The sequence below is a fragment of the Sciurus carolinensis genome, chromosome 6 (genome assembly GCF_902686445.1).
Source record: "Sciurus carolinensis chromosome 6, mSciCar1.2, whole genome shotgun sequence".
Taxonomy (NCBI): Eukaryota; Metazoa; Chordata; class Mammalia; order Rodentia; family Sciuridae; genus Sciurus; species Sciurus carolinensis.
This window is the reverse complement of record NC_062218.1, coordinates 54,249,966-54,263,928: the sequence shown is the minus strand read 5'-3', so window position 1 is coordinate 54,263,928 and position 13,963 is coordinate 54,249,966. Positions and strand designations below refer to the sequence as shown.

The following is a 13,963-nucleotide window of genomic DNA, read 5'->3' as shown; positions in this document are numbered from 1 at the left end:
AACTGGTGACCCAAAAGTGTATATAGATGTTTATTATACTATTTTTGCAGATTTTCTGTGAGCTTGAAATTACATAAAAATTAATTTAAAAATATTTTTAAATTATTCTTTTAAAAAAGTGTTGGAGCCAGGATTCAAACTCAAGTAGTCTGGCTCCAATTTGTATTTTCAGCTACTCAACTCAAACATCTCTTGTTATCGTTTTTTTTTTTTGGTTTGAGAGTTATTTCTCATTGTTACCTGAATTAACAACAGTGAAGGCAAAGTGAGAAAGACAGTTTTACTTATGTCTGAGGCTTGTCTTCCTCTTAAGAGTGCACTATTTATGTGTTTAGGTAAAATAAGTTTCTGAAGAAACAAAGAAAAGGAGGGGATATGGGAAAATAAAAATGGTTTCTCAAATTTTCCTCTTCATTTTGATATGATGAATAGCTTACTTCCAAGAAGTAGTACTCTGATCAACTAAATTAGTAAAAATTAACATCCTGGAACTTAAGCAAAATACTATGATATAGCAAACATATAACCATGATTTTCAAGGTAGAAAGTGGAAATATTTTAAGTTATGAAAACATTGAGTATGTTGTAAAATGAAGGAAAATAAGAAAATTTATCTTAATTACCTGAATTATTTTATCACCTGGTTGCAGTAATTTTGATGCTGGTCCTTCAGGCTGTACCCTTGTTACAAATATACCCTTCAGCAGCAACAACAAAAAAGATAATTATTTAACTAAAAACTATAAGCATAAATAACAGAACAACAAGAAACAATTCTTTTTCCACATTATGCAAATATTTGAACCATGTTACAAGTTTTTCCCCTGATTTCTGAGTAGTACTGTGAAAACAAAGTTATTATTGACTCTAATAATTCTGTGTTAATGTTATAAAATTATTTCCACAGATTTGTGAAAAATTAGTATGAAAATTAAACATCACTTGACAATATCAAAAATATTCAAAAATTTTGGCTTTTATCCTCCAACAATTAATTTGAACTGAACAAATTACACAACAGCTAGGGCTGGGGTTATTGTTCAGTGGCAGAGTGTTTGTCTAGCATGTGCAAGGCACTGGGTTCAAATCTCAGCATCACATATAAATAAATAAAATAAAAGTCCATTGTCAACTAAAAAAAACCTCCCAAACCAAAAAACAACAGCTGAGCAGGGTGATACATGCCTATAATTCCAGCTACTTGGGAGACTAAGGCAAGAGGATCAAAGGTTTAAGGTCAACCTGGGCAACTTAGTGAGACCCTGTCTTCAAATTTAAAGGAAAAAAAGTAATTCAATGGTACAACTCTCCTGAATTCCATCCCCAGTGCCACAAAAACAAAATAAAAAAACATAAAAATCAAAACAGAAAGTTGAACCATATGGAAATAAAAAAGATGTCTTTTTTATTAGATTTACATAAACATCAACTAGATTTCTGTTTACATATAAGAGGTATTACATTAATAAACGAAACACAATGGGTGTTCAAGCTTATAAAAACAAAACTTACATCATCGTCAGGTCTGAAGGGGTTTCCTCTACCCCCAACACCTCCTGATATGCTAAATCCAAGCTCTGGATCCTTTTCAACCCTCACTCGAATCTGATTTAACATGAAAATAAAGAAAACATTACTATTTCTGAAAAATTCACAATGTAACACCACCATATTTAAATACTGGTGAATTAAGTTTGAGGGGAAAAAAAAGTAAGAATTCATCAAAAATAAATATTTTGGCAGATGAAGTGAAACTAAAATGTAGAACATTATGTTAATGAGTTAGTGAGTTATTAAAGGCACAGTGGGATTATAAGGCATAGCTCCTAATTTTATTGCTTATGAGAAGAGGGAATCAATTAATTTTAATGCCAGTGTATACAAATGGACCAAGTATACTATCAATTTTCACTTGTGGAACAGCTAAATTATACAGTATCTCCCTCTATTGCCTTGTATCATAAGATATCTAAAAGATCCATTGATGATTTTAGGTGACTAACTTTTCATTTCCTGAATTTGCTTTTATGCTCCAAGAAGTGGCATTTTTTAAATCTTATCAATCGACAATAGCTTTTATAACCTAGTTGTAAAAATAAATGCAAAAAACCTTTTTGCTATAGAACACTCCCTTTCACCAGAGATTTAACCAAAATAAAGCATGTGATCTACATTTAAGCTTCTAATATTATTAATCATTTTATCAATAAACTATCAAGACATGAATATATAGGCCATAACTTTCTAAGATTAAAAATACTCAAAGTAGTATGGACATGAAGTAGTATGGAAACTTCCTAAGATTAAAAATATTCAAAGTAGTATGGACTGTCACAGAATGATATGCCAGTTCAGTTCTACTATTTATATTTCTGGAAAAGGTCTAACTACTGGAGTATCATCAACCAGTTTTAGAAAAGCACCTGCCTTAGTATTTTTGGCATCATGATTTTTAAAATTCTAAGTCCTAGGTCATGATCATAAAATCAAGTTAAAACTACAAAGTTTAACACTTTAAAAACTTAACAGAAAACTTAAATTTTAAACAAAATGGTAAAAACTTTATTATATGGATTGACTGCTAATATTAACCTCTAAGAATACATGAAAAGTTTAGCTCATATTTCAAACAGACTTGATTATTCTTACCTCTTGTTTTACCAGTTCATGGCCTTGTCTAGGAGAACAATGGGGTTGTGTATATGGAGGCTGGTGGGCCACTTTCAGCATCAAGTAATCAATTAGTTGTTCTCTAGAGGGATGCCTTGCCACAGATGCCTGAGGGGGGTGATGTATTTGACTATAATTTGCCTGAGGCCTGAGAGGCTGGCCCATCTGTCCATTACTCAAAGGCATCTAAGAAAAACATGAAGTATCTTAAAATGACCAATAATAATGTCTTTAATGTCTTTAACAAATATTTGGACTTTTTTTTGTGGAGCATTACAAAAGCACTAGAATTTTAACATTCTAAATCACACAATACCATTTCACTTACTATTTTCCTCCAATTTTAAACCTTAAAAGAAAAAAAAGCTATTAATGACTAAGTTCTAAATTTGCTTGAGTGCTTCTTGATAGTGAATTACTCTTTTATGCTTTCAAATCAAAGTGTCATACCTACATCTTAAATTATTTGTTTTTGTTAGATAAAAATATATCTCCTTCCAGATGGTAACATGGTAAATAGTCTACAGAAATTCTAAAATTTAAGGAAGCCTATTTGAAGGGTATTCATTTCCCATACTAAATCAGAGCACAAATACATAAAAAGGTGCATTTGCTGATGTTTTTCCTCTGGAAAAAAATAACAAATTATGGGTTATAATTTTTTCCTAATTTACTGTATTTTTCTACCTTTATTCCATTTCTTACAGAATTAACTAATTATAGGTATCTACAAGGTAGTAAACTGATTTATTCCTTTCATGTACAGTGTGTATATATGTATGAAGGTGGCAATTTTAAAACTCAATATTAATTCCATAGACTAACCAAAAATTAAACACTGATATTTAACTTTATTTTTCATAAGCTAAACAAAAAGTTTGAGATTAGTGTTTGTTGTTAAAGGACTAAACTTAATATCCCTTATTTTTTTAGAGGCTAAACCTGAATTTTGGACTTATAATTACTTTTGTGAAAATGTGACTTAAAGCTTATTCTGTTAGTGTGAGGAATCTAACTAGAAAATAAGACGTTACATATCTTATGTTTCTGCACAAAAACATTTTTATGTAGAAAGAAGGTAAATGTTTAAGCTGCTTAAGCACTTAAAACTTCCTTGTTGGTTAACAGAAAGGTAACCTTGTCCACAGAGAAATTACCAGAAAATTTTGTGGGAGGCAGTCATGGCCCCTTCCCCTAAAATTATACAAAAGCTGAAAGGTTTGGAGAACAATTTGGCAGGAGTTTTAAGAACTTCACACTATCCTTACTGTGCACTTGTCTTTGATGAAGAAATTATTATTTAAAAAGGGTACTCTTTTTTCACTATTGTACTCCATTATATTTGAGAATTTAGTTCTGAAGTCTAGGAACATGCCTGGGTTTTTATGGCAGGGTACAGGATGATATTACTCTGTGGCAAATCTTATACTGGTGTGGAATCTAGAAGGAAAAAGAGATGTTATATCACTCGTATTACTATTTTTTTTTAAACTATGGTTGTTTATTACTTGATCGCTACAGATTTAAAGCAACTAAGCAGCCCAGGAGTAATTAACTGGTTGTGTTATGGCTTTATTTGCATGATTCTGTAGAGAGCCCTTGTTTTTCTTTGTTTATGCATGCCATTTATTCTTATGTGCTTTTTTTGCAGGGTGGGGTGCTAAGGTTTGAACCCAGAGCCTCACACAAGCTAGCAAGCACTCTACCATCAACCTATAACCCTTGCCTCCTGACCTACTCTTAAGACTCCCGGACACATAGATATTTGGTTTCGCTATACCAGTGTTAAATATATAAAAAAAAAAAATGTATTAAGTTATGATTAACAGATGGCCCAGGAGATTTAAAGAGCAGAAAAGAAACTCAGTAACCTAAACCACAAAGTATATATTAAAAAAAAAAAAAAAAAAACCTGGATGATAGCACTCAATTAAAAGAAAATGGGATTAAAAACATATGAACTTATTATTAGATGGCTGGATTCCTCTCTCAAAAGCAACATGAAAGTTTTCTATAATAAATATGTTTCATAATTACATCTTGTTGTATCAGAGGCAAGTTTAAAAAAATAAGAAAGAACAGCTGAGGGAGAAATGGTAAAGAATTATCATTTGGCCTTGGCCACAAATAATGTATCTCTAAATGAGTAGCACTTTTTTTGCTGCAGAAATATTAAGAATACGATCACCACCTCTATATACAATACAAGTCTTTCAAGTTCATTTCTAATTATACTTTAAGAATTTTAAAATATTTTAGTAATGATTAAAGATCCTAAAATAAAGAATTTAAGACAAGTTCATGTTCAACTCTCCAAATAGATTTACTATCAATAATGCCAAAAAGTCCTTGATTAAAAAGATAAAATAAGTACTATAAAAATCAAACTGCAACAATAAAATAATTCTCCAGTGTAGAAAAATCATGGAATAAACTGAGAAATAGCAGATAGTCAAGCTCTATTTTGTATTTCTAAATTAAATTAATCTTTACTGAGGTGGAAAAGCCCTTACAAAAGTATTTTCAGTTAATATATATGAGATTTCTAGTTCAAAAGCTGCAAAACATGGTAAGCTCACAGACACTACTTCATTTATTTCCTAAGCACCTACTTTCATCAAGCTGTCTGGAAGAACATCTTTGTGACTAAGTGTAGCTGATGAGTAGTTCTGCTGTCCTGAAATGAATGTATCATCCTGGCAAGGATCTCCTGGACTGGATGTCTGGGGATGCTTCAAATGAGGGGGAAATAAAAAGCAAACAAATAATAACCTTTGAGATGTAAAACCAAAATGTTGATGATGCTTGATAATAGGAAAAAATACTGCTAGAGAACAGAAAGATGGAGAGCAAAATCAAATATCACTATCATCACTGCCATCAATTAGGACTTTTAGCTTCTTCCAAAGGCATATGGCAAGATGTTTGTTCTTATTATGTATGAAAATGTTGTATGATATATACTGTTAATCTTTCTTTGTAAGACATACATGTAAAAGACAAATTCTATGTGACTTTTTTCCCTCGTTTTATTACAATAATACCTAGCTTTTAACTATCTCAGCTATCTGTTCATCCATCCATCCATCCATCCATCAAGTGATTGGTAGTACTGGGGATGGAATCTAGGAGTGCTCTATCACTGAGTTACAGCTCCATCCCTTTTTATTTATTTTTTTATTTTATTTTGAGGCAGGGGTCTCACACAAAGTTGCCCAGGCTAGCCTCAAACTTGCAATCCTTTTGCCTAAGTCTCCCAAGTCACTGGGATTATAGGCATGCGCCACCAAATGTGGCTAAATTTAATTATTAATGAAAGCAGCCTCAATTTCATGAACAACTGATATACTCAGCACTAAATAGAAGGTTTTTTGGTAAAAAAAAAAATTAACTATTGTTCTTTTAACAGCACAGAAACACAAAGGGCTTTTTTTTCTGAATTATCATAATAAGCAGAACTAATAAACTTAGTTTTATAAAACATGACTATCTTAATTCTGTCACATACTCATGTCAATGTTTTAAAAGTGCTGATTTTGAGAAAGTACTAGTTCTTATCTTCATATGCCAAAAAATGTTCACATTATAGTTTACCTGAGATAGTTTTAGAAAAAAAAAGGCTAAATTGTCAATATCCTGAATATTTCTTATTATAAACATGTTGAAAAACAAGACAGCTATATTTTTAGTTCTACACAAAAGATATATTTTAGAAAACAAAAAAGACTGTGATAAAGTACACTATTTATACTTTCAAAATAGTATATTCCTAGCAACATAGAAATGTAAACTATATTATGTTGAAAAATAATCTGAGGGGCTGGGGAGATAGCTCAGTCGGTAGAGTGCTTGCCTTGTAAGCACAAGGCCCTGGGTTCGATCCCCAGCACCCAAAAAAAAAAAAAAATAAAATAAAAAAGAAAAATAATCTGAAATCTACTTCATTATGATATACTACAGAAAACACATAAGCTTGAGGATTTAAAATTTAGCCTTAAAAACTATATCTGCCACCAATCTATCACAGGCAGTTAGTTGCTAGTTCAAACCATGGCTTAGCACTTTTTGAAAAGTGGTTTGACCTCATGTTGTGTACTTACACGATGCATACTTCATTTTCCTTCTCCCTTCTTGTGATGTTCTTTTAGAATATATAATAACCAACTTAGCTCAAAGCCTAAAGTTTAAACTGAAGACTGAATGTACTAGCTTATCTACTCTTTATAATGACAAGTATATCATGAATTAAAAAGTAATCAACAGATTTGAAGGCTCTAAATGTAAGAAAAATAAGCACAAAATGTTATTGTAAAAGAATGTGGAAAGAATAATTGTTTCAGATTACTATAAAAAGAAAAGTATACCGGAGTTAATAAAAGTCACTGGTCTTTACTCACTGGACTCTGTTGGAATTAGAGCTCAACAGTGACCATCCATCTCTCACTCTTTCAAATTAGGAAATTTCAAAAAGATTGCTTCTACCTTAGTAGCATAGAAATCAAATAATGGCAGGAGACAGAGGACAGGACAAGACTAGGTCAGGTGTAGCTATGGCAAAGTGAATCCGGGAGACAGATCCTACTCTAGAACACAATGAAGCAAAGTCACAAATGTTTAAGTGGGGAGGGTATGCACAGGGAGCATTCAGGAAAAAGTGAAGAACACAGAAGTAAGCAGGATTAACATGAAAACAAAACTATGGGAAGGGATAAAATAAGCTAAGTAAGGGAAGAAAAATCTTTTCCGGACAGAAGGAAACATTTATTTAGAGGCCCCACTTAATACTGAGCCATGAGAGTTGTCCTGTCCTCCTTTTTCTCTTCCATTTTTATGTCTTATACCTAACTTTCATTAAAATAATAAAACTTTCTTTTTCACTACTAAACCACAGTGGGTGATAAAGGATTTGGATTTTGCCTTTTCCTGGAACTTACTACATTTTCTCCAGTCTCACACTTAATCATTTTCAGCAAAATATGAGTTGACTTTGTGCACATACTTAGTAGCCAATTCTTAATTACTGTAGTTAAAATTATTCCTTTTACATAAAAAAATCAAGAGCTGACTACATCATTAGTGTATGACCAAAGATACTACAGAGATAAAGGCCAAAACAACTTTTAAGAAAGTTTTAGAACCAAGCCATGGAAGAACTCAGAGGATATCATGATTTCTAACCCACATTAAGCTTTTATTTTTCCTAGAAACATTAAGACATTTAAAACTTTGCATTTCTTTTCTATGCACTAAAACTACTGGTCTACTGTAGGTACTCACTCGAAAAATGTGCCCACCAGAACCTCTTCCGTCTGTAATACTCAAGGCAAGACTGCCCTGGCTGCCATGCAGATCCCTAGAGCTGCCATAGTGAGAGCTGCTTACAGCAGTAAAATTGGAATTAAAGGACCTTGACAGCATGCTCTGAATAAAGAGGGGACAGATTTAAGAGAGATTAGTATAGCATGCAAAATCCACAAGACATGTTATGTACATAGATTTATTTACAAGTATCCCCACCTGATACCACAAAGAAATATCATGCAACATTGAATTTTTCAGAGGCACTCAAAGCAATGAGCACTATTTACCACACATTTACATGACACCATACACACATAAACATAAATTACATGTAAATATAACCATTCACATGTTTAAGCACTAAGGAAGAAAGCAGAAACATATGGCTGCTGTTATTTAATAAAAGCTATTATTTTCTTTATTCCTAACATATTATATATTTCAGAAAATAGAAACTGATGACATACCCAGATGTATGAGTATCTATATATCTATATAGTATCTATATAGTCATTCACTAAACTAATTTCTCTATATAAGATAAATTTTACCAACCAGCAATTTTAAGCTAAGTGTATTTCTATAGTCCATTTCATTCTACAGAAATAATACAGGATTCCAGAAATAAACAGATCTATAAAATCGCTATATCTTTTTATTATTTTGTGGATTCTAAAATAATACTAGAAAAAAAGCTAATTTAATAGCCCAGACATGCATTTTCCCAAGCCTTTTCACGAAGAATAAAGATTTAGCAAGGCAATTCTGAGATTCTGTAAACATGTGATTAGAATGTGAAAATAAAGAAATAATTCATACATACACACAAACATACATACGCAACACACTCTATTTGTTACACAGAGCTTTAATGTGTTCACTTGAGTGGCCTAATTGATCCTTTTAATGATATGCAGATTCTGGAACAAACTTTTATGTCATCTCTGAACATGGATGAGCTTACTGTAAATTTTTCACTAACGCTCAAAATATGTCTAGTTTTGAATTCAGGCTTGTGTCCAACTGCCTCCTGTCACAATACACTATACAGAGCCCAATTAAATGTGAGGCATAAAGTCCTGGGCAATGATGCTCATTACATGCTGATAAGTTTTGAATGGAGGTAGGGTACATTTCAGTGGTAGGAAAGCTGTGGGTTTAATCCTCAGTTCCCCAAAACACATAAACAAGTAAACATAGCATTTATCAAGTTGTGCTAACCACATTATGGTCTGGAGTGTGTGCTTCATATCTAAAGTTTTTATGTAGGAAAGAGTATTAGCAAATGCTGATATCTACAATAATTCAACTTTGAAATAAAAAGTTTTTATTCTTTTCAAATCAATTCAGTCTTGAGATTTTTAAGGTGATATCTATTAAAATGTTTGGATTCCAGGTATAATTTTTATGGGTAAAGGGAAAAAGAAATAACTAAAAAGGTTTAAAATCCACTTAAACTTCAATAAAAAAACCTATCATTACTAAACTCCCAACTTTTGCAAAGTAGTAAACTTTAATTTGGGGACTTACAAGGTACAGCAGGCACTGTGAGATCCTCTGGGAAAAAATTTTAAACACCCACTCTTGCCATTAGAGGTCTATGTGTGTGTTGGAAATGAACAGAGGTCCTTTCTCCCTCTCCAGCACTTTGAATCAATGAAGTTTGAAGTTCACATCCTGCTGCTATACCTAATTAGTAATATGCTTATGTAATAATTTCAATATGCTTAAGCTACTCATATATTACATGTATAGTACATTACGTGTATGTCTGTATATTATATAATGACACAATACATTAATGATTTTCACATTTAATGATTGAAAACAGTCATTTCTACAAATAAAAAAGGAAAATTTCAGAATCATGTAATTTTTTACAATGTTTTTGAACATATGAAAAGAAGTCATCTCTAACCTAAACTGGGAACTTATAGAAATAAAATATTAAAAATATAAGATTTTTTTCAACTATATATGTATTATTCAAATTATGTTACTAAGAATTCTAGGTTATTTTTATTGAGAGATTATTTTGGGGAGGATGGTGTCAAAATAGTAGTAAATTACTCAGATAAATAAAAAGAACCACATGTAACATGATTTGTAGGGATTAGGGTCAGGTTTTCTCATTGAATAAGGAAAAAAAAATCACAAAATGGTCAAAATTAATCTGAAAATTTCTGAAATCCTTCATAATCTACAATATATATGATTTTATTTATAGAACCCACATATTAAAATTGAGAGCCTCTAATATAAATTAAAGGAAGAACAAAGATAAAATCTATATATAAAGGTTTGGCTGTACACCACTCTTCCCTTAAAATGATAAAATTCCTGGCAGCTAATGATATGGAAAGATGCTGGAGAAGTCTTATGTGTGCACATATCACAGAACTCAAACAGACTGTTTTCAGAATAAAAGTGTCTAGCATCATTAGATATTTAAACTTACTAAAAATAATATATTTATCTTTTCAGTATCTCTTAGAGAAAAACTCACATGAGTATATGCTTTGTATCCCAACTTTGCATCACTTACCCTAATATCATATTGTGTTCCAAGTTACTTGGACACACAATCATCACATCAAATACAAAATATTCAAAAGCAAGAAAATTACTTTTTGCCATACTTTCACACTACACCACAATGGACTAAGGTCACCAATCTCCTAATTTCCAGTAATAAAAACAAAAACAAAACAAAAAACACTGATTACCAAATATATCAAACCAGAAGACTTGGCTACTTCTTGAATCCTTCCCCTCATCCAATCCCTAAAACAAAATAACTGTTGTCAAAATGTCAGATTCATCTCCACATCAGTCACAATCCTAGCCTAGGTATTAATCATTTTAGTTGCTTTATTATTGAAAATGTTTTCCAAACTAACTCTTACCGATTCATCCTGAATACTTTTGCCTGAGATATTTTAAAATATCTTTTATCATTATCAGTCTTTAGCTCAGAACATTCAATAGTTCCCTAGGCTTTTAAAATTGTTCCCTTTACTCTATGTAACACCTATCATTCTGAATAAATTACATAACTATTCTATGTCTCAATTTCTTTACTACAAAATGTGATAATAAAGATACCGCATAAGGTCTTGTATGAAAATTTGGAAATATTTGTGCAGAGAGGTAACAATACAATGGTGCTTCCTGGCACTCTGTAAGTCCTAAATAAATTTAATTGTTATTATGACCATCTATATCCACAATCTGGCCTAAATTTTATTAACAAAATTTCTCAAAATAAATTCCTAACTCAATCAGGCTCAAGATTTTGATTCTCCCTGCTTCCTGTATTCCTTCCTAATAAAACTTTTGCCCTAACCTATTAATCTTACTCCAATGTATCAAAATTTTACCAGTGTTTCAAAAAGAGTTTTCCTTGAACAGGCCTATCTTCTATGGTTACTCTGACATCTATCATTAGTTTACATTTATCCTGAGATTTAAAATTAAAACAAAACTTAAAATTACTTTTAAAATTTAAAATCCCCACATTGGGCACAGTAGTGTACACACATAGTTTCTGCTACTTGTGAGGCTGAGGCAGGAGGACAAGCTGAGCCCAGGAGCTCAAAGAGTCAGCCTGTATAACACAGTGAGACTCCACATCAAAATAAAAAAGGTCAAGCATTAGGGTACAGCCTGTAATCCCAGCAGCTCGGGAGGCTGAGGCAGAAGGATTACAAATCCAATGCCAGTCTCAGCAGTTTAGCAAGGCTCTAAGTAACTTGGCTAGACTCGGTCTCAAAATAAAATATAAAAAGAACTGAGGATGTAGCTCAGTGGTTAAGTGCCCCTGGGTTCAAACCCTGGTTTTAAAAAAAAAAAAAAGGGTCCACAAATCTCATCACTGAGATAATTACCATTAATACACTACCATTTCATTTTATGAACTAAATTTCCTATGGAAATAATTTTTCTGAACTATATACTTTCTGAACAAGATATGACTAATAACAAAGTCATAAAGAAAATACTGAATTTCTTTTAAAAATTCTATTTTAGTGGGAATCTTGTATACGTGTATATGAATAAACATATAGCTTCACAAAGTGTCTCTATTGATGTTTTCTTATTTTCCTGTCATATAAGTATATGATAGAAATATTATGCAAGATTATCATCTATGATAAATGGGTTACATTTACAAGTTAAAAACATAGTATCATTTTCTGAAAAGGCCTTTATCTTTGATATAAGAAATCTACTTATATTAAATTAGGAACTATATTTTTGAAATTTTTTAATTTAAGAAATAATTTTTAACACCATAAAATAACTTATTTTGTAATAAAGTATTTTGATATTTTAAATAAAAAATATTCGTTTTAAATTGTCTAATGTTTAATGTTTATATTCTAGCAGATGATTCTGAGGATGAGGAAGACAGTAATAAACACTATCACTTATATAGGCGCTTATTGTTTTTAAATGCTTTTTATGTATTAACTAATTGGCAGGGGGTAATGCTGGGAATTGAACCCAGGGCCTTGTGCATGCTAAGAATGTACTCAATCACTGTGCCACACTTCCAGTCTTCATTTAATTTTTAATCAATCCTTTTGTTGCATCTACTTTATAGATAAAGCAACTGAGGAAGAGAAAGTCAACGTTGCTTATCTAATGAGCATATTATGTAGCAGAGACAAGAATCCGAAAAGTTATACTGTCAAAATGTTATACCTTACAGTAGTTATTATTTATTTTTTACTTAAAAAGTCAAAGAGAGGTCACATTTATTTTCTGGTAAATTCTTTAAAAATATGGTTTATCAAATATATGAATGCATTTTTGATAATATATCTGAAGATGAAATTTTTACACAAGGTAAAAACAGATTCACATTTGAATACTTTTTAAGATCAAAAAGAAACAAAGAATACATTTAAGAAAGACATGGAGAGAGATGGGCTAGTGGTTCAATGACAGAGTGCTTGCCAAGCATGCATGAGGCCCTGGGTTTGATCCCCAGCACCACAAAAAGAAAAAAACAAATCAAAATACAAAGAAATGGAGAATAAAACACCCTAGAAAGAACACAGCAGAGCTATAGTATCAGCAGCATATACTTTTGGTATATGCTGGAAGTGTATTCCCACCAATGAACTGGAATATACCACTCACTAGTCAGTTGGTAGTCTGGGAGGTGAGTGTCCTAGCAAGCACATAATGGGGAAGAATACCTTTCTTAACTTCCAAGTATGATCTATGCATCCTTAGAAATGGAGTTAGCCTGTCAGGTGTGGATTTATGTTCAGACAGTCTGCTGTTTCTTTTCTCAGAAGTCTTCTCTTAATTTCACTGATTCTCACGTCTAAAGACACAGCTAGAAAACTAATGTCATACACTCTCTAAGAAACCACACAGCAAATTTCTAAATATGCATTTTATGCAATGGGTAGGGGGGAAGCTCAGAGACACAATGAACTTGCTTCCTATTTACTAAAGACCAGATGCATCAGTCAGACAGGAGAGAAGTGGGAGAATAAGCCCTCTAGAAGTAAACTACACAGAACATAAGAACCAAATGCCTTTCTTCCTCCAAGTCTACTCAGCTATGTCCAGTAATAGTGGTATTCCCCCAAACTGTTACTTAAGGAACAAATCTCAAGCTATATCCTTTTTATTCAATCATTGATTACAGGAATATTCAATCAGAAGTAAAGTCGATTTCAGAACCATCTCTTGAATTTGTTCCTTTATCTCAATTCCACTGGTAACAGTTCACATTTCATTTCTTCATTGGATTGCCAAATGGCCTCATAACTGAATCCTGGCTATACCCTTCTTTCTCCTAAAATCTAGTTCCACACTGCCACCAGATGATTATTTATTAAACAGACTATATGACTCTTCTCCTTTGTTAAGAAATTTCCAAATTCCTCATAAAAAGCACACAAATTCAAATAGCCTCAATAGTATATGTAGACTTACAGTTGAAACATAACTGGTAAGTGATAATGAGATA

At 32.0% G+C, this 13,963-nt stretch overlaps 1 protein-coding gene across 7 annotated transcripts in view; it reads right to left on the bottom strand.

The window, feature by feature from the left end:
- The window catches only part of Erbin (erbb2 interacting protein), a 134,513-nt gene that overhangs the window by 2,257 nt on the left and 118,293 nt on the right, over nt 1–13,963 (bottom strand). For 2 of the 7 annotated variants that reach the window (XM_047554840.1, XM_047554839.1), the window contains 5 exons: nt 7,948–8,091; nt 5,283–5,402; nt 2,650–2,856; nt 1,513–1,605; nt 624–698 (listed from right to left, as the gene is read on the bottom strand). In XM_047554840.1, coding sequence (XP_047410796.1) covers nt 624–698; nt 1,513–1,605; nt 2,650–2,856; nt 5,283–5,402; nt 7,948–8,091 — 639 coding nt within the window. The remainder of the gene's footprint in view (nt 1–623; nt 699–1,512; nt 1,606–2,649; nt 2,857–5,282; nt 5,403–7,947; nt 8,092–13,963) is intronic. The other 5 variants (XM_047554843.1, XM_047554841.1, XM_047554842.1 and 2 more) reach the window with 5 other exon arrangements.